We start from the raw sequence: 21,915 nt of genomic DNA on the forward strand, positions 1-21,915 counted from the left end.
CCCTCTACAACCGGCTCTGTAACTCAATGAATTTTAATTTGTCCATTTTCTTATTAGACATTTTTCATAGTAAAAAAGTCAAGCTTTCTTTTGAGACTATTTTTAAAAAAATCGTAGATGCCTAAATTGCGAAAAAAGTTAATAAACAATTGATTTATTGAAAAAATTATTTAAACAATTTTTTTGTTATAAATAATAAAATAGGATGAAAGCGTGTAAAAAGCACTTTCCAAAACCCTCATAAAAATTTTAAATCGCGTAATTCGAAAGGAAGTCAAAGGCGTTTAAAACTACCCCTGCAGGCATTGGGGTTGAAAATTCAACCCCCCTCATTTGGGGAGGGTTGGTAATCCTGGTCTATAAGTTTGTGGATTAACTACTGTTGGGTAGGCGAACATATTCCCAGAATTTAGAGACAATCGAAAAACATGACTTTTTGAGTTGGGGCAGTTGAGGAATAATGCCCAACAGAGCCCAGGAAAAGAGTGCATTACTCTTTCTTATGCCCATTGCCTAAGCATTATATATAATGTCCAGAATAGGCCAGGCAAAGTGTATAATAAATATTTTTCATTTGAGAAATTTCTGCTTTTTTTAAGCTTTCATTATTTTGGTAATCTTAAGGCCATGAGAATGTCTCTTTTATTATTAATAATAAGACGCACTTAAAAAAAAGTATTTGTTGAACGGAAATTTTAATACATTTTTAGATTTTTTAAAAACAAATGCTTGAATTCAATTTTTTTTAATCCACTTTTAATTTTCTTTAAAATTTTGGTAACAGATAGTTTAATAAAAACCTTTAAAAAAAACCCATAAACCTTTCAAATATAAAAAGGGGTCTCTCTTAGTTTCTGAGAAATAATTAGAAATGCATTAGAAATTTGTTCTCTTCTATTTTTTATTTATTCGAATAAAAATCAAAACTGATTTTTTAAATATCATCCGCAGAAGTCTATTTTATAGGGTCTCAAAAAATCCCATATTAGAAAATTGGGTTTTGCGGCTTTTTCGCGCTAATTATGATTTTGTACGGTTTTTGAAATATAAATTATATATAATTCATCAAATGCTAGTTTCTAGTGGTAAGGAGATGTTTATATAAACTATTTATACAATTTATTATTTTTGTTAGGAATTTTCATTTAGAACAGAGTTCGGCAGTCGGTTTTTTCAAATTTTTAAGCTTACTTTCAAGGTTTCAATTAGATCTTAGATAGAGGAACTTTTCGCAAATATTGTGAGATAATAATGGATGCGAAATAACAAACCTAATTGTTTAAATAAATTATTATTATTATTTATAACTATCTTTTCCTATGGTAATGCTATACAGTTGCAGTTTTTTCTGAAATTTACAACTTATAGTCCACTTTGTACTTAGAGTGAGGTAATAATTAATAAAAATGTGAAAAATGGACAAAAAGTTAATAGTATTTTAAAAACACAACTATCTAGCATAAATAAAAAAGGCAGTTATAATAAAATAATAATTTGCATGGACAATTATGTTTGTTAAATTACATCCATCATTATCACACACAAATTAAAAAGTGTATAAAAAGTGTAAAATTATAGAAAAAACTGCAACTTTTCAGCAGTATTCTAAGCGAATATTGTGAAAAATATTAATAAATTGCTTGAACAATTATTTATCTTAAACTTAATCCATGATTAGTTCGCTGTAACTGAAAGTTTTATAAAAAGTTCAAAATTTCGGGAAAACCGCGGCTTCCTAACTCTATACTAAAAGAAAAATTCTAAAAACAATGATACATTGTTTAAAAAATTTATGCAAACATCTAATTATTAATAGAGAGTAGAATTATTAAAAATTTGTATTTGAAATACTGCAAAATAATCATAATTAGCAGCAAAAACTCGTAAAAATAGATTTTTCACTTATAAGGTTTTATTGAGACCATTGAAAACATACCTTTGAGGGTGATATTTAAAAAGTAAGTTTCAATATTTATTTTATGACTAATTTATTAGAAAAATGTGAAAGTTAGACTTGCTGCACATTATATCAACAATTCTGAATAAAATTAACAAAAATGTATTTTTTCTTATAGGACATTCGTATAAAACTTCATGATTTGATATGGAATTCCTCAGTTCACAAATTGCTCAGGCATTCTAATTAATGTCAGACCTAACTCAGGTAATGAATATATGTTATTGCACTAACAATTTAATAAAATTTAAATTTTGAATTTAAGCGAAATTAGTTTCAAAAACTGTGTCGAGACTAACAGATATACATTTGGACTATCCTATTCTTGCACTGATATAATACCTTTTTTTATAAATCTAAAAGTCCTACGAAAATGACACTCCTAAATTAAAAAAGTTAACATTTTAATCAAATAATAAATGGTCATGTTTTTATAAACAGCTAGTAATCCTTTGTTGAATTCTATAATTGTTCGCCAATTTATCAGGCCCTTCTTTAAAAGCATTATTATATTCAAAGTCAAGATTATATCATACTTTAACTATATTTTGCCGGGCATTATATATAATTCCTGTGGATTATATATAATGCCTAGGCACTGTATATAATAAATATTCAATTAGATACTTCGTCTGAAATAGCCACGTATTATATATAATGCCTAGGGATTATAAATAATTCCTGGATTATATACATTGCCTGTAACATATACCAGTTTTATCGTAATAGTTTTAAATAAAAATGTAACATTAATGTAGTGTTAGTGGTTGCAACAAGAGTACAATAAAATATAAACGATGTTCATTTTTTGGAATTCCAGTAGCGAACCCGACAACGTAAGTACAATAATAGCGAATATAATTTTTCTTTTAGAAACAATATGAAGGGCACTCACAAACCTGATACAAAAATTTACAAGAAAACGAATCAATTTTAACAATAAGTAGCAAAAATTACGTATAATGTTACTCAAAAACGTGAATTTAATGTGAATTAAATTTTAAAACCGCAGGCACTCGGGAAGGAAAAGCACTGACAGCGAAGAGAGCGAAAAGGTTCCAAGTGGTGACAGTATAATTTTAACCGCTCCAGCATGAAATAATTAATCGTAATCGTGTTCAGGAGTGAAATTGGAATGCAAAAAAGTTCTAAGGTTATTAATAAGTGGTGAGAATTTTAAACGTATAACTGTATGCTTCATGATATAGACTTCTACCATTTTTATACGTTTGTATTAGTTCTTTTTGAGAAATAAAACAAGCATTTTTGTAAAAATAAATGATCTATTATTATAACCTTCTTTACATAGTAGTTCATCAAGTAATTTAAAATGTTTAAATACTGTTTGAATTTAAATTTTACGGCCTCCAGGCTTAGTTCCTTCCTCGAAACTGTAGGAGCGCTGAAACTCGTGTACGGAAAAATACAATGCGCTTTTATGGGACCTTCCACTATCCTTAATACTCTCTGGGGAGCACTACTCATATCCCTAAACTTCTTTCTACGGCTTCTCCGCTAGAACATCTTTATATAATGTCGGCATCAGCGTCTCTATAATATCCCCCCCCCCCATTTGCCCTTATTCACTATTGATACCACAAGTCCACCTTTCCATTACTGTGACCTCTCCTCTCTATACTGTAATACACATTATCGATGCCCATTTCTTTCCACCTTTCATTATTTCTAAACCCTTGACTGTTTCTTCTGTTCTTATGTCTTCTTCCATATCACTTACCCTTTTATGTATTCCTCTTTTTTTAACTTTCCTCTCTAATCCTCCTAGCAAATCCATAAAATGTTTTCTTCTATTCTACCATCTCAGTATCTTGGTTTACCCCCCCCCCCCTCTCTCTTCACTACTGTTTTCTCAATTCCTTTCTCACTTCCTTCTTCTCTTTACATTCCTCATCTCATCCACTTCTTTCCTTTTCTTCCTTAACTTCTTTGTTGCTTCACACTCTAATACTATCTTCTTTAGATTGAAAAAAATTGAATAAACTAAGACTTTCTTTTTATTTACAATTCTTTTTTATCTAAGTTTCCCGATTAGACAAATTGGGGCCGGTCTACAATAGCTCTGATAAGCGAGGTTCTATTGTATGTTTTTTTTAATAGAATAAAATTTATTTATTGATCAAAAGGATCAGTACTTTTTTAATTGAGAATTTAAAATATTTAAATCTATTGCAAAGTAATAAACAATAAAGAACAGTCCAGTGCAAGCACGCTTTAATAACCTTAGTAAAATTTGTTTTTTAATCTTATACAACCCTACTAATTGCTTTATATCATACAATCCTAGTGGATTGGTCTGTTCAAAGCTGTTGGTGATATTAATTTGCTGTTTGAGTGCTTCCCACCCATAGTTATTTTAACATTCGGCAATATAATGTTTTTTAATTTTATAATAAATGCTAATGAGGTAAGAAATAATTATTTATAATAATTTGAATAACTATTTTAATAAACATCTTTATATAATCATTGATGTCAGCTGAAAATGTTACTAGAAAAAATTGAGAAAGACTGGATAATCTGGTCAACAGAACCGGAATTTAGAATTTTGAAAAACTACGCCGAGGCGGGAAAAAAATTCAGAGTGGCGTACTTTGGTAAATATGATTTTAAAAACTTAGTGTACAAGAATAAAATTATATGGGTAATTAAAAAAAAGTTAACCGTTTTAGATTTTGAAATATTTGAAACCAAAGAAAAAGAATTTCAAACCATCTATAATTTGTTTTAAATTAAGAATGGTGGAAGAGGTTTAAAATATTACAAAATGCTGCTCATATTTTTTTGTAATTCATCGTTTTAAATTATTAGTTTGGGTGACAAGACATTCGACAAGAAATTTTGCATTATTTTTTATTTCTAAACAAAATCATCTGAAATTTTTAATTTTTCTGAATGTTGCTAATATATAGATACTTTACTGACCTACATTTTTTAAAAGTTATTATTTTTAGAAAATTGGTAAAGGATTGGGACTTTAAGTTGTAAACTTTTTTGAAATCATCCCCCAGGTAGCACAACCTCTGAAAATGACTTACCAGCACCATCAAAAATAGTTTTGAAAAAATCTTTACTGATTTAGTTTTTATTTTTAAAGGTTAATTTTAAGATTTAAACATTTTGAAAAATTTCGAAAAATAATCTAAATGATTCTAAGGTCTTTTTTTATTTTGCAGGATTTTAAAAGGTTTTAGGAAAGCTTTCAAAAGATATTTTTAAGTTTTGGAAGTTTGTAGTATATTCACAAATAATTTAATTCTTGAGAATATTTCAACAAAATTAAAACAAAATATAGATTCTAGAAGATTTCAAAGTAAGAAGCTTTTTTAAAATTTTTTAATTTTTCAAGCAAATATAACAAGATCATACGAAGAATTCGAGTAAGTTTATAAGTATTAATAAGTTTTCAAAAGATATAAGAATAGTTTTTCTTTTAAAATGATTTTCAGCAAAATGTATATTTTGAAAACTTTGAAAAAAAATTGACGGTTTCTAAGAATTTAGAAAGTTTTTACAGAATAATATAATTTTCTTAATATGTCTAGGAAAATTGCAAATTGTCTTTTATTTTGGAAATTAATTTGGAAAAATATCATCAAATATTTCTAAATTTCTTTTAAACTTTTTCATATCCTAAATATCTTTGGAACTGATTTAATTGTTTTCTAAAAAAATTTTAATCCTGTTGAATAAAAAACTTTCTTCTAAAATTTTTAGATAAATTTTCGACAAACCTTACATTTTTTAATCTTTTTGAATTTCCTTAAGAAACCTAGAAAAATTATAGGTAATCCTAACAATAAGTAAAATTAAAAAATAAATAGTTATTAATATTTTCATTTTGCATTGAAACTTATTTTTCCTTGAAAAATGTTTTCCTTTGAAATGCAATGTTTTATTTAAAAACTAATCTGTTTTAGTTGAAAATTCATAAATTTTGATAGGAATATTTTGTTGACAATTCGTCATTTTGGATGAACTTTTCATTTCAGATAAAAATACTTTTTGATTGAGATATCAACTGTTACATTTTTTATTCAAGATTTTTTTGCAGAAATCAATCATTTGGTTAAAAATTAATATTTTTGTTTAAGTTTTGATTTGACATATCTGAAATATTCAAAAATGTTTTGGAATTTTCTGAATAATTTTAAGAATATTATATTTATGTAGTCTTAAAAACAAATAAACATATAAATTTAGAATATAAATAGTATTTCGAAATTTTTATTTTGTATTAACCTTCAAGTATGTAGGTGATTTTATTTTTGCACTAACATGAACCTGAGGTCTCACAGGCCGCTGTATATATTTATATCTAATTATATAAATAAAGATGTTTTTTATCTATTATACGGTTATATAAATAGATATGCGAATAAATAGGAAAATTATTTATGCAATTAACTTTTGCTATTAATATTCTTAAACGCCAGTAAGGAAAGGCACTATTATTGCTCAAAAAAAAAGTAATTGGAATGTAAAAATTTCCTGGGACAGCCGCGTTCCGTTCATTTTGCGTTTTGAATATCTTGAAAAAATCGAAACGAAAATATAAAATTCTGACGCTACAGTGGCCGTGCGGTCTCGTGGAATGCCTATCAGTTTCCAATTGATATAACTCACCAACTTACAACAGCAGCCTCAATAAATGTCATGGAGGAGGGACTCTTAAAGGTTAAAAATTATTTCCCCCCTCAAAAAGGAAAACTTCACGCATTCCTCACGTATTTTTTAAAATAAAAATTCGAAACTGGACAACTTGAATCATATAAATAATAATTTAACTCTCTTAAGGTATTAAATTATAAAATTAAATAAAAGTTTATGAATTTACGTCTAATATATGCTCAAAAAAACCATAAGAGTTTACACAAATGTGACCTAATAATCAAGAAACGGATTACTGTTAGAAATCTAAAAAATTATGGTATTTTTCTGAAAAGAATTTGTTTCCTCTGACGTGAGGTAAATGTCACTGAAGGTATTTTGGATCAGCTTTATCACTGTGTTACCTGGAACTATATGTTTAAATTTTTAATATTATTTAAATTTTTTACTCATCTGTGATTTTTATCGTTTTTTTCAGTAACTCTAATGGGTGTGTTGGCGTGTTTTATGGCCGTACCAGGTTTGCCACAATTTTTAAATTGGGTAAGACCGTTAAACGATTCCAGGCCTAAAGAGTATATTTATTATACTGAATATGGAATTGACGTTGAGGAATATTACATCCCAATTTTTCTCCATAGTTACTTTTTCAGTTTCATCAATTTTATACTTCTTCTTAATGGAGATATGATGTTCATGGCCTGTACTCAACATGTCTGTGGAGTTCTTGCAGCAATGGGGTAAAGATAAAAATTTATTAAATTTAAAAAAAAAGTAAACAAAAATAAAAAATGAAGTATTCTAAAGACTGATTTGGATTGATTCTCGGGTGTCTGGGAGAGATCATCGTGGTTCCGTTGCTGGTCCTGCCTACCTGACTTTTTTTTATCATTTTTTTTTACCATTATAAGGATGCTGTATGAGTGTCGAAACTTTGGAAAATATTTCTTACAAATGTTTTTTTATTGTGATTTGATAATGATCAATTTTTTTTAAGAATTATTTTCTTTTCTTTTTCAGAAATTTTTTTTCAAACCGCTATAGGAACATTTTATAGTGATTGTCCAAATTTAATGTTTGGATATTTGGTTTAATCTTTAGGAATTCTGAAAATAACTTGATTTACATTTTAAGATTTACATTATTCACAGATTCAAGCTGAAAAATCTCATCAACGAAAATCTTTCAATGGAACGTGACAATAATTATCAAACGAAAATTGATAATAAAATTATCTTTTGCATTAAACAGCACCAGGAACTGATAGTGTAAGTATAATACAGACTTTAAAGATTGATGCTATATTCCCTCTGGTATTCTATATTCAGCTGAGGTCCCTAAAGTACCCTATTTCCAAGATTGTATCTTTATGAAAAAGTACCTGTGTGAAAAAGGGTGTTTCAAAAATGCATTTGACCGAATCCATTTGAAATCATGCAAGGCCCTACATTTGAAATCGCAGAATCTCTCGAGGGCGAAATATCTTGTTTTTTTAGGCTAATTAAGATATTTATTATTTTCTTTTTCATTCTAATAGTGTTCATTCTCTTCCTATAAAAATCCGCCGGAAACTTAAGAAAGTTGTAAGATTAACAAAATGGCAGCGGTGTTTATAAAAAAAATTTTAATATATTTTGTTAAAAAACCCACCTTTAACTTTTTTGGCAATTTTATTTGAATTTGTTTTTTGATAATAAAGATTTCTTGTAAGTTTGATGCTTGATACATAAATTTTGTAGTGAGAAGAATTCTTTTTTGTTACAAACGAATTTTTTCCTTTTTCTTGGACACAATCAAAGTTGCGAAAAAATGTTACAATAAAAGTTTGCAGGTCTAAAACAGTTCTACGAAAAATGTCTCTTGTTCTTTTGCGATATTTTTCAGTTTACGAAAAATAAAAAAGGTGTTGTTTCACCGAGGTTATACTTTTTCCATGTTTTAAAAATTTAAAGTGGGCTAAACCATTCTTGAGGTCGGGAGAATTTTTTCCCACTAAAAATGTGGTTCTTGAATTTTTTCGTTAACTGAAAATATTGCAAAAGAAAAACAGATATTTTTTATACCTGAAAACTTTTATCTTCACATTTTTCCATATCTTTCATTGTTTTCAAGAAAAAGCAGAAAATTCGTTTGTAACAAAAAGCATTCTTTAGACTAAAACATTTATTTATCAAGCATCAAACTTGCCAGCTATCTTCATTACCAAAGAACAAGTTAAAAAAAATTGAAAAAACATTTAAAGGTGTTTTTTTTTAGAATATCTATCTTTAATTTTTTCAAAAAAACCGCTGCCATTTTGTTAATTGTACCACTTTTTTTAATTTTCTGCCGGATTTTTGTAGAAAGATGATAAACGCTATTAGAATGAAAACTGAAAATAATAAATATCTCAATTAGCCTGAAAGTTATAAAGGTTAAAAAAGATCGGGTTTATTAAAAAATAAAGCAAAAAATTCAAATACGCTCTAAAAAATTACATATTTCACCCTCGAGAGTTTCTGCGATTTCAAATGCAGGGCCCTGCCTGATTTGAAATGGATTCTGTCATTGGAATTTTTTTAAATTTTCATGCATATCACCCGGAAATTTGTTTTAATTCACAGAAAAATAAATTCATTTCGTTGCTTAAAAAAATTTCTGAATCGTCAATATTAGCTTACTCAAGTTAAAACTCGATACGAATAAAATATTCCTTTTTTAATATCACCCTCATAAATCTGTTTTATTTTGTTAGTTTTTGGGGCTTATTATGATTATTTTGAGTTTAATTTTGAATTCCAATTCTCATAATACTGATAATTAGATGTGTACTTAAATTGTTTAAACAATTTTTGTATAGCAATTTTAGCGTAGAAATGAAATAGAAATTCGTGTTTTTTTTTTTAATTTTCTACTTTTTGTGAAATTTTCAATTAGAATGAGGTACTGTACAATAATGTTTAGAAGAGTAATTGTTTAAATAGTTTATTATCATTTTTCATGATATTATCTGTTGAAAGAAATTATTATTACGTATAGCTATCATTTTCTGCATCAATACCAGATACTTGCGTTTTTTTCTAATCTTTTAAACTTTTTATTCACTCTTTAATTAAAGTGAAGTAATACTTAATTCAAGTTTACAAAAATAATTTTTTAAACAATTCATTATTATTGCTAATCATATTCTCTTTCCTAAATGGTAAACAGTTGCAGTTGTTTCTGAAATATATTTTAAACGATCTTTTTTTTTCAAGAAATTTTTGGCTGGAGAAAAAAGGCTGTTATCAAAATATGTTCAATTCCAATTTTTTCGGTTTATAATAAACTTCTTTTTGAAATTTAAAACAGAACTGTTACAAATCATTTACAGACCCATTCCTTGCTCCTACTCCTAATTATTTCCTGGTTTGTTTTTGTCCCTTCTGTAAGATAGCTTTTTTGTTCAAATTGTTATTTTTTTAATATTGAGAAAAAAGCAAGAATAATTCACTTAACGGAACAGAATACACTTGAAAAATAATTCTTATTGAGGGTCACTTATTATTTGCTCATAATTAAAAAGTCAAAAAACTAAAGATTGAAAGAAAAGCAGCTTTCTAGCATTACTCTAAGAGAAGATAGTTGAAAACAATAATTATTTGTTTAAATAAGCTTGTTTGTTAACTTGCATTATTTATTAACTTACTAAATAAAATGTAGACGAAAATGTTAAAAGTTCAGAAGAAATTCTAACTTTTTAACACTTATATAAGAAAAACTAGTTATGAACAATATAAAATTTTTTGAACACCTATGTTCGATAACTTGCATTATTTATTAGTTTACTAAGTAAAAAGTGCGGTAAAAACTGAAACATTTTAGAAGAAACTGCAACTTTTTAGCATTAGTAAAGGACAAGATAGTCATAAAGAATACTAATTTGTTCGAATGATTATTTTGGACTAACTGAATTAATTTTAATTAATAATTAGTTAATAATTATTGACACATCCGAAGTAGAGAGTAGACAAATAGTTTTAAATTTCAGACAAAATCGCAAATTTCTAGCAGTATGCAAATTGATTATCAATAACAATAGTAATAAATCGTTTAAAAAAATAATTTTGTTAACTTTAATTAATTATTTAACTTATTTTAATTGGAAATTGGACAAAAAGTAGAAAATTTGTGAAAAAACTGCAATTTTCTAGTATTATTCTAAAAGAAAATTATTAAAAATAATAGTGAATTATTAAAATAATTATTCTTTTTAAAATTAATTAGGTATTATCTTATTCTAATTAAAGATTAGACAAAAATTGCGAATTTTTTTAAAAACGCGAGTCTATATCTCTATCTTAAGAGATATTTGCTTAAAATAATAATAAATTGTTTAAAAAATGTATTTAAACATCTACTTTTAAGCATAAAATAGTATTTTATATATAAGAAACGATTTTTATTTAAAAATCCGCAAAAAAACCATAATTGGCGCCAAAAACTCGCGAAAACCCAATTTTTGACTTATGGGATTTTTTGGATCCCTATCAAATAAGCTTATGGGTGTTAAATTTAAAAAGTGAAAGTATATTTACACTCTGTGGCTATTTATGAAGAGAAATTTTAAGTTTGAACTGAATTCAGTTGATTTTGATGATTCTGAATTGAATTTACAAAAACATATTTTTTCTTATGGAAAATACGTGTTCCTGGGGCTTCCTGAAGATCTGAATATTATTTTTCTTCAAAGAAAAAAAAAGCATTTCTTTCTTGTATGGATTCGAACAAATTCGAGCGTTACATGCACTGAAATTCGAAAAAGACCCAGCGTGGACCTCTAATTTGTATATGCGCATGTTTTAGGGCTTTGGTGCACCCTGGTCTGACTATAAATTCTGTTTCTACTTTTTCCACTTTTACTTCTTTTTGGTGGTGTCGAACAAATTTCTAGGCGATAAGCATGAAAATTTGAAGAAAAAAAATCTTGGACCGCCCTAATATGCAGCCCATTATGTATCAGTGAATAATGTCACTTTTCTTTCAATAAATTAACTCATGGGTTAATCACTACTCAATTCAGGTCTGTACCTAAATCTAAATTATCTTGAATTCTTTTGAAATATTTCAGGATATTTTTAAAGATTCCGAAAAATGTTTAATATATTTCAGTAATTTGAAAAAATGTATAAGACTTCAGTGTGTTTCAAACATTTTTGAGGCATTTTCAATAGCTTTTTATTTGATTTTAATTATTTTAAGCGATTTTAAAGCTCCCATAGTATTCTCATCAACTTTTCAGGATTTTAGACATTTTTGAATAAACTTGAATTCTTCTACATCCCGTGTAGAAATTCAAATGGGGAACTACTATCGGCGAGAAAACTATAGGCATCTGCCTTTGAAGCTTAACAACTTAGTCAAAAAAAAAGCTAGCACAACAAAAAAACAGTCATTTAAAAGCTGAAAGTATTCTATGTTAATGAGCTTGAAGACGTTTATGTAAAAAAAATTTTCTGCTTAGCAGACTGAAAAATGTAAAAAAAGTCCGGATTTTCGGGTACATTTAAGAACAGTCAAGTTAAAAGCATTATTTGTTATACAAGTGGCGATGGGAAAATTTAAAAAAAAACGCATGAGTATGAGGAAAACTGTTGTGAACTAGTTGCAGTTGAGAAATTAAAAAAATAATTAAAATTGTGGAATAAAAGTACAAAAATGTGCAACTATATTATCTTCAGTTCTAATACAGATATTAAAGCGATTCAAAATGCAAACTGTAATGGATAGGCTCTGTATTTATTTTCTATCACCCGGAAGGATGTGTTAGTCCTCTTTTTTGTGAAAATTGCGATATTTTTAGGCATTTTTTTTGTTCGAAAACAAGTGACAGAAATCAGGGGGGCCCTTTTTTTGTTTTACTGCCGACTGCTGGTGCCATTCTTCAACCCCTGGTTCTGAATGCTTGGATAGCACCTGCACACAGGTCGAAGAAAGGGACCAGTGGTCGGCGGTAAACAAAAACGGTCCCCCCTGCTTTCTGTGTTGCAGTTACATTTTGCAGTTTGAATCGCTTCAATATCTGTATTAAAACTTAAGATAATACAGTTGCACATTTTTGTACTTTTCAGCAACAATTTTTATTATTTTTTTAATTTCTCAACTTGACTTTTCTTAAATGTACCCCAAAATTGCGCTAGCATTTTTTTGACTGAGTTGTTAAGCTTCAAAGCAAATGCTTATAGTTTTCTCGCAGATAGTAGTCTGGTTCCCGACCATTTAACCCCACTTAAAGTCAAGGACTAGTCAGGTCATCTGACTAGTCCCCGACCAGTACCGCCACGGTAGATTAGTCGGGGGCTAGTCATGTATCTATATGTATCTTTTCCAGTATGGATTTTCTTAAAATTCCATACAAAGGTATTGATAAATTTTCCTACAAAATTCACAATTTTCTAAAAAATACTACAAAAAATAAGATTACGACTTTTTGTAGATTTTGATCGCTGTTTTTATAAAAAGTTAATTTTCGTACAAAATTATTAACTTAATAATTATTTATTAAAAATGTTTGAGATGACTTTAACATCAATAAATCTTTCCCTAAAAAAACTATACAAAATTATTGTTTAATATATTCTTAGTGTTTTAGAATAAAAAAATCATTACGCTTTTTTAAATATTACCTCATTTGATAAGACCTCGCCGAAAACTCAAACATAAGAATAAACCGACCAGAGCCTCACCAATTCCCGACCAGAGCTTGAATATTATCCGCGCGGAAAATAGTGAAAAAAAGGCCCGACCAGCTCTTGATCAACCACCGACTGAAATTCTGACAACAAAAAGTCCAATTAGTCCCAGACTAGGCACCGATTGGGTACTCAGCCAAAATTAATAACCCGACTAGCCCCCGGTTAGTGCCCGACTTGTAATAGGGCCAAATAGGGTTATTTTCACACGGGACTTGCTCTAATCTACCTAATTCAGTGATTTTTTTTTAATTTTTGAAAGTTTTGTATTAAGTTATCCTGAAATCTTTTATTCTCGCCTTTAATTCTTAATTATTTCATCAAATTATTTTATATCCCGTGAGAAAATAACCCCATTTGGCCCTATTACAAGTCGGGCACTAATGGGGGGCTAGTCGGGTTATTAATTTTGACAGAGTACCCAGCCGGGGACTAGTCAGGGACTAGTTGGACTTTTTATTGTCAAAATTTAAGCCGGGGCCTGATCGGTGGTTGGGCAAGGGCTCATTTTAAACATTTTTAATAAATAATTATTAAGTTAATAATTTTGTACGAAAATCAACTTTTTATCAAAACAACGATTAAAATATACAAAAAGACGTAATCTTATTGATTTGTAGTATTTTTTAGAAAATTGCGAATTTCTAGGAATATTTATAAATACCTTTGTATGGAATTTTAAGAAAATCCATATTGGAAAAGATACATATAGATGTTGGTAAAAGGTCCGCTGCAAGTCATAAGACTCTAAATTTGTATAGATGCTTATTTTTTAATTGATCTGAAAGTTTTGCCATATGTAAATAAAGTCTAATCCTTCAGGTAGTTGAAATTGGAAAGAGGAAAAGTTTTTGATTAATCAGTGAAGAGCAGTATACGCGACGTGCCGCCTCTCGCGCAACAGAAATGACGCGTTGAGTATTTAAAACAGCAGTCCGCACGTAACGAAGCATCATTACCTCAGGCTGGGTCGAATCCCATGGGCGCGTGTGATCACATATACTTTTGTAGTTATCCACCTCCTTGTAGATGGCTCTACACTTGGGGCATAAGTGAGGGTAATATTTTCTTAGAATATCTTGGCGCCGCCATTCTAGTGTTCGTTGAGGTTATGGTTTCGTCAACGAACTTCAAATTTCGCTAGGTTCCAAAAAGTTGTGTCTCACCGAATGAAGTGAACTCAGTGAAATCAGGACATTGAAAAATAAACAAAGTTAAAGTAAATTGAAATGTTTGTACTGTGCCAGGATATCACTGATTTCGCTTCTCTAATAAAATGCAAACAAATAAAATGTTGCAAAAAGTTTACATTTCATGTAATATGTAATTCTTCATTTATTGTAGAATTATTGCAAAAGTGTACAAATTTATGCCGACAAATTGTACAGGAAACAGTAATTACACATTTTTCGTCTAAAATTTGTGTAATTTTGAATTAATTCGCTTATTTTCTCCATTTTTAATTTATTCAAGCCATTCAAATAATATACACATTAACGTGTACAAACGCATGGATACGCTTTAGTTTGTCACCTCCTTGTAGATTGCACTAGTAACGCTATAAGTGGTCAAACGCGCCCATGGGAGTCGACCCAGCCTGCATTACCTGGAGCAGAGACTACTATGACCAACATGGCTGTTCCTACAGAGCGAAACTCTTCCGTTGTTGCGTCCCAGCTAAAGTTTTTTTTTAATTTAATATTCCACAAATTTTACGTAATCTTAGTTACATAAATTTATGTATTTTTAAGCATAGGATATGTTCCCCACTAAATCTTGGGTAAATTTTAGCACTTTTAAATATTTCAAAAAATTTTATGGAGATTTCCGTAAATAATCAGTATTTTGACAAACTTTTAGAGAATGTTCTACAATTTTTGGGGAGTTTCGCTAATATTCCACACGGATGTTTTATCATATGACCCCTACTAGTACTTTATCAGGCCTCGACTAGGATAGGTCGAGTCACCTGACTAGCCCCCGACTAATCTACCGTGACGCTACTGGTCGGGGGCTAGTCAGATGACCCGACTAGCCCCCGACTTTAAGTGGGGTCAAATGGTCGGGAACCATACTAGTTCCCCATTTGAATTTCTACACGGGATTCACTTAAATTTCTCTAAATTTATATCACTTAAATTTTACTGAAATAAACACATCTTTATGATTTAAAATTTTCTTCTGATGCATTTCAATTCATTTGAATTTTTTTCGTAGTGATTAGTCACATTTATGATAAAAACTTAGTAGGGTTTTGAAGATTTTAAGAAATTTGACATTATTTTTTGTAATTCACCCTGAATTCTTATTAATTTCCCTGAATCCTATTCAGTTCTTTGGAATTTCCTTGCATTTTTTTAATTTAATTTAATTCTCCTAAATTTACTCAATTTTATTTAATTTAATTAATCTTTTTAATTCTTTAAATTCGTATATAATTGATCCTGAAGTATTTTTATTTAATTTTAAATTCTTAGTAATTTAATCGAATTCCTTTAAATTCTCTTTAATTTTGTTAGCTGATTTTAATCTAACTCAATTGAATCTTTTTTTACATTTTTAATTGTTTTGAAATCACTTGATTAATTCAATTCATTAAAATTCTTTTGAATTTGACTTGAATTTTTTTGTAGTCATTAGTCACTTTTTTACTAGAAATTAGTATGATTTCAAAGATTTGAATCGATTTGGAATTCACCCTGAATTCTTATTAATTCTTTGGAATTTTCTTGAATTTAGTTGATTCACTGGAATTCTACTAAATTTACTAAATTCTAATTAAATCAATGGTTTTTGGACTGTTTAAATGTTTTTATTTAATTGATCCTAAAGTCTTTTAACCTCACCTTGAATTCTTTAACATTTCATCAGATTCTTTTACATTCCCCTGCAATCTTATAACTTCATTTCAAAGTTACTGAATTCAATCAAGATTGTTGATATTTTGAAATTTTTTTCAATTCGATATTTTTAAATCGCCTTGAATTTTGGTGATTTTTATCGAGTAATTATCGTTTACCTTAAATTCCTTTAAATTCCTTCCAATTTTATGAAAACCAATAGAATTTTTTTAATTTATCAAATTTGACCATTACATTTGAATTCTTTTGAATTTAGCTTGAATTGTTTTGAAGTAATGAATTTATCCTGAATTTGTTATACTTTAGTTCCTATATTTCGTCCCATAGGGACTATGAGACCTGTTAATATTTCCTGAAAAAAATTGAATATTTATTATTTCCATTACAAAAAATGTGAAAGGTATAACATAGTGGCATACTTCAGACACGAAAAAATACCTCTATGAAATTAAAAAGATCGTTTCATGTCGCCGTTTCAAATTACAGATGCTCTCCACATCATGAAACGAAAATCCAAAGTAAAAAATTTCAATTTAAAAATCCAAATACAAAAAATTAGTTCCTTATTTCTAGTAAAAAGACATTATGTCGAAGTTAATAGATGTTACACTCTAAACCCTCTTACCGTACACTTCATTCCAGCACCCATGTACGTACACAGGTGCAAATTGGGATTTCGTGATTTCAGTAGCTGATTTAAAGATGAAGAAATGTTCAAAACGTATCGAAAGACATGTGCTTTTGATGTAAAATTTTCCGTAGAATACAATGCTACAATTGAAATTAACAAAAAATACATTATGATATAAAAAAATTGTTTTAAACAAAGTATGTTCAAGAAAAAATGATGTTTTCTTTTGAAATATCGTATTTTTGCATTTTAATCAAATTCAACAAAACCAACGCGATTTTATTAGATAAACCATTGTGTTTTAAGAAGAAAAATATATAAAAGTAATATAATTATACTAAGTACTTTTCCAAAGCCCCCGAAGTCAATATATATTTCCAAAGAGGGAATTTCGTGCTTTCATAGTGGACAAGTAAGAGTAAATTTATTAAATAACTTGAAAACACCATAAGGCCATTTATTTATCATGAAAATTATGTCAACACTTAAAAAATACAAGAAAATACTTAGTTCACGGCAAAACACTCGCATTCAATGCATACAAGTGCACGATGGTCATCACACATTCTACGCATGGAGTTCGGGCACCTTATGAAGAATTTGAAAACATTTTATCTGTCAGCAAATAAAGAAAAATTTAATATATACATATTGTTGGGGACTTTTATGAAAAATTTGTGATTATCTGTTTCATATATTTTACAAAAGTATTTTTTTTACCACAAAGAATATTGCAATTTTTCCAGCTTTTTATTAAAACTTCCAGTTTTTATAATGTGATGAGCAATTTTTTAAGATTCATGCTCTTAATCTGCTACGATATGTTGCAAAAATAGACTTAAAAGGAGCCCACGAACGTTGAAAAAGGTTGATTACTTCGAAAGTTATTGCACATTCCATAAAAATTGAAATTATACTATTTTTGCAAAAACTGCTTACGGTCCAATCGTAAATCGAAAATAAATATGAGTCAAAAAAACATGTTCTTCGAAACTCAGATATTTATTTAATAGAAAAAACTCCGTATAACTTCTTGACGTTTCAGTACACATGCGGACGAACAGAAATGTTCTGTAGAGAGGTACCGCATATTTTTCTTAGTGGGGGTATACCTCGGAAAAGTGAAAGCGGAAAATGCCAGCAACTCGAACATTTTGTTAGTGCAGATTCACACCAGTGTACGTCGAGAGGGTTAGAATTCTTCTGTCGAATTAGTTCTGTAAAAATCACTATTGTTTTTGTTATTATAAATTTCATGTGGCTCAAATATGGTGAAATCTATAAGTAAAATAAAAACGTCAAATTAAGGAATTATTTAACAAAATAGATGTGAAAAAATTTAATTTTAAAAGAGGAAACAGGGCAATATTTCCGTTAACATCGTTACCATCGTTAACATCGATGGTAAACTTCTTTTTACGCCTATTTTATTAAATAATTTTGTAATGTCTCCTTAAGATTTTACTGATGAACTTCTCTATTTTCAAAAATGGTGAAATTTACAAAATCAAAAACTATAGTGTCTACTTTGGATTTCCAACTTAGTATTTTGGTTATATATTCAGGAGAGCATTTGTCTCTCGAAACGTTGACAAGGTAAGATGTTTCTAACATCATCGAGGTCTTTTTTCTGGTCTGAAGTATGTCCTTGTTAAACTTTTTTTACTTTTTATCATTTATTTTTATCTCAGAGACATAATATCGTCTTATAAACATCTATTAATGATTACTTTTTAATAAGTGTATTCTCTCTTATCTGTTATTGTTTTTATTAGTTTTTTAGAGAACATGCATAAATGCTTTAGTTTCGTCTTCCTGGCAACAGTTTTATTTAATATGCTGATTATAAGTGTAACAGGAGTCCAGGTAAGTCAGAAAAATAAAATATTTTTTAATATTTTTCAAACTGGAAATGGAAAATCATTCTTAAAATTATTATAAAAAATTGCAGACTGTAATGAACTTAGAGCACCCGGAAGTTGCATTTAGGTTTGCATCTTCGACGGTTGGCCAAATGTTTCATCTTTTCTTCCTAACAATACCATGTCAGCAAATGATTGATCTCAGCCTGAACATTTCGGATTCAGTGTGAGTGATTATTTATTCTTTTTATTTTATAATTAAAAATATTTTGGAATAAACCAAAAAATGTGTAGGCTTAATGTTTATAAAACAATGGACATTTTTAATTTCTTCAGCAGCACATCCTGAAACTTACTGAATGTTAAAAAATACCTGTAAAAATATTTATTGTGTAAGAATTCAATATATTACATTTTATTTACAGACTGCATACTCTTTCCCCTATTCAACAGTTTTCTCTTTTTTTTAATTTTCCATTTTTTCCCTGTTTTGAAGAAACTTCTCCTTTTTCCCCCTTTTTTTCTTATTTTGCCTTAAGTTCAAACTGAATTAATAGTAACCAAAAACAAAATTCACCTATCTTTGGTAAAAAAATTCAGTCCTTTTGGTTAAACATTCGAATATATTGTTGAAAACCTAATTACTTTGTTAACAATGAAACCATTTTTTAAAAAGTCATCCCTTTTTGTGCAAAATTGTACCATTTGCTAGAAAGTTCGTTCGTTTGGATAGAAAATTGATCTCAAATTGTAGGCAAGTTCAATTTTCTTATCCAAAATTGACCTTTCTTAGATGAAAATAAAACATTTTGTTGAAAATTCAACTGACTTTTAAAAAATTTGTCTTTTGGATTAAAAATAAATTCTCAAAATTCAGCTCTTTTGGTTAAAATTTTAACTATTTGGTTGCAAATTCAACTGTTTGGTTCAAAATTATTATTTTTGATATCCTCCTATTTGGTTAAAAATTTCACTTGCTGTGTTAAAAATAATATTCTTCGTTGAAAATTCACCATTTCTGGTTGATTATTGAACTGTCTTCTAAATAATTCATCTTTTTGGCTTAAAAATTGAAATATTTTTTAGAGTATCCTTCTGTTTTTTTTTTAAGTGGAATCTTTTTTGTTACAAAATTCAACTACTTTTTTGACAATACTTCGCTTCTAATTGAAATTTTTGTACTATTTGGTTATAATTACATTTTTACCTTTTTTGTTTGAAAATTCGACTATTTATTTGAAAATTCAACTATTTGGTTATAAATTTAATTATTTTATTCAAAGGTAAGTACTTTTTCAACCATTCAACTTTTTAACATGAAAACTCAACTTTTTTGTTAAACATTCGTCTTTGGATTGAAAATTTGTTCTTTTATTTAAAAATGGAACTCCTTCTGGTTGAATTCGAAACTTTTTTGTTTGAAAATTTGATCATTTGGTTGTAAATTCAACTATTTGGCAAAAATTTAAATAATTTTTTTTAAAAGTCATCTTTCTTGGTGACAATTCCACTATCTGATAAGAAATTTAATTCGTTTCAAATCATCATTTTTCGTTTAAAAATTAACTGGTTTTCTGAAAATTCCTCTTTTTGATTAGAAAATTCATTTCTTATGGTAGGAAAGTCGTCATTCTTGGGTAAAAGTTAACTTTTTTATAAAAATTAAACTATTTTGTTGAAAATTGGGCTTTTTTATTTTGAAATTTCAACTAATTGATTGTTAGTGCTATTTTTTCTGAAAGATTAATTATTTTTTAATTGAATAATTGTCTTCAAAATTATCTTCTGTGTTGAAAATTTATCTTTTATAGCAGAAAAATCATAATTTTTTTATTAAAATTTCATCTTTCTTGCTTGAAATTTGTCTTTGAATTTAATTTTTTCGTTTGATAATTCAAATGTCTGCTACGAAAATTATATTTTCGGCTTGAATATTCAAATATTTGGTTGAAAATACAACTCTTTTTTTTGTTGAATCTCTTCTTTTTAAATTAAACTATTTGGTTAGAAATTATATTGTTTTAATAGAAAGTCAACTTTTGCTGAACCATTCAATAACTTAGTTAAAAACTCATAGTTTTTAGTTAAAAATTGCATTTGATGCTGATTAAGGTATTTTCATGTTGATAATTGAACTGTGATTTTTTTTAAAGAAACTTTTTTGGTTGGAAGTTTATTTTGTTGTTAAAAATAAACCTTTGTATTCAAAATTCAACTGCCTACGAAGACATTCGTCTTTTTTGTTTAAAAAATTCGACCAATTGGTTTAAAATTCAGCTTCGTTAGTTGAAAATTTAATTATTTTGTTACAAAGTCATCTTTTTGGTTAAAAATTGAAATTTTCTGTTGAAAATTCATCTTTTTGTACCGAAAATTAGTCCTATCTATTGAAAATTTAACTATTTACTTGAAAATATAAAAAACTTCGATTCAAAATCTTAACAATAATTTAATATAATAATAATTTAATATTGAATTCAGTAGGGTGAAGTCTGTTGTTGACAAAAACTGTTTTTACTTGTATGACCAAGAAATACTTTTAAAGACCTGGAAATTTTTCCAAAAATAAAATTTATCAACCTGAAATTAAAATTAAAAAAAAATTGTAGGTACACATCAAATTGGTACATCTTGCCTTCACGTTCCCGAAAATTGTTGCTGATGTTAATGAGAAGGAGTTCAGAACCATTTGAATTTATAGTTGCAAAATTATATACGTACTCTATGCAGAATTTCGGAGTGGTAGTTATAATTTATTATTATAATAATTAAATTTTTCAAATTATATAAATTGATCGATTACTATCTTATCTTTTCCAGGTAATTAAAACTTCAATTTCATACTTCACGGTACTGGTTTCGTTACAATGAGGAAAGTATGGCTTCGATTATCACCAAATGTGTTTAGAAATTATTTTTAATCGTTATAATAAGATATATCGAAGCTATAGATAATCAATTATAATTTGATTTGAAGAAACAATCTGAAACTGATAAGACGTCATTTCATTATAGAGCTAATCATTTTATGTAACAAAATACATATTTTGCAATAAAAAATATACATGAACATAAAATTAAAATATTTTGTTGATAAGACACGTTTTTATCTTTAGTTCAGAATTATCAAAAAAAGGTCTTATATCTATGCTGAAGTTATCCAAAAATAATTTTTGGTAAGTGATAACAATTATAAAAAGAATTTTATTACGTTACAGACTAATTTGAATTAAAGTTATTTTTTTGGGATTGTCAGTGTTCAACG

At 28.0% G+C, this 21,915-nt stretch overlaps 1 protein-coding gene across 1 annotated transcript in view; it reads left to right on the top strand.

Annotated features, from left to right (window-relative positions):
- The window catches only part of LOC117177122 (odorant receptor 49a-like), a 27,496-nt gene extending 5,852 nt beyond the window's left edge, over positions 1-21,644 (top strand). Inside the window, exons 2-9 of the mRNA XM_033367617.1 lie at positions 4,263-4,382; positions 4,455-4,572; positions 7,065-7,326; positions 7,738-7,854; positions 18,564-18,654; positions 18,740-18,876; positions 21,260-21,392; positions 21,471-21,644. Of these exons, the coding sequence (XP_033223508.1) occupies positions 4,263-4,382; positions 4,455-4,572; positions 7,065-7,326; positions 7,738-7,854; positions 18,564-18,654; positions 18,740-18,876; positions 21,260-21,392; positions 21,471-21,521 (1,029 nt within the window). The 3' untranslated portion in view covers positions 21,522-21,644. The remainder of the gene's footprint in view (positions 1-4,262; positions 4,383-4,454; positions 4,573-7,064; positions 7,327-7,737; positions 7,855-18,563; positions 18,655-18,739; positions 18,877-21,259; positions 21,393-21,470) is intronic.
- The last annotated feature ends 271 nt before the right edge of the window (positions 21,645-21,915 follow it).

The sequence above is a fragment of the Belonocnema kinseyi genome, chromosome 7, assembly GCF_010883055.1.
Source record: "Belonocnema kinseyi isolate 2016_QV_RU_SX_M_011 chromosome 7, B_treatae_v1, whole genome shotgun sequence".
NCBI classification, from domain to species: domain Eukaryota; kingdom Metazoa; phylum Arthropoda; class Insecta; order Hymenoptera; family Cynipidae; genus Belonocnema; species Belonocnema kinseyi.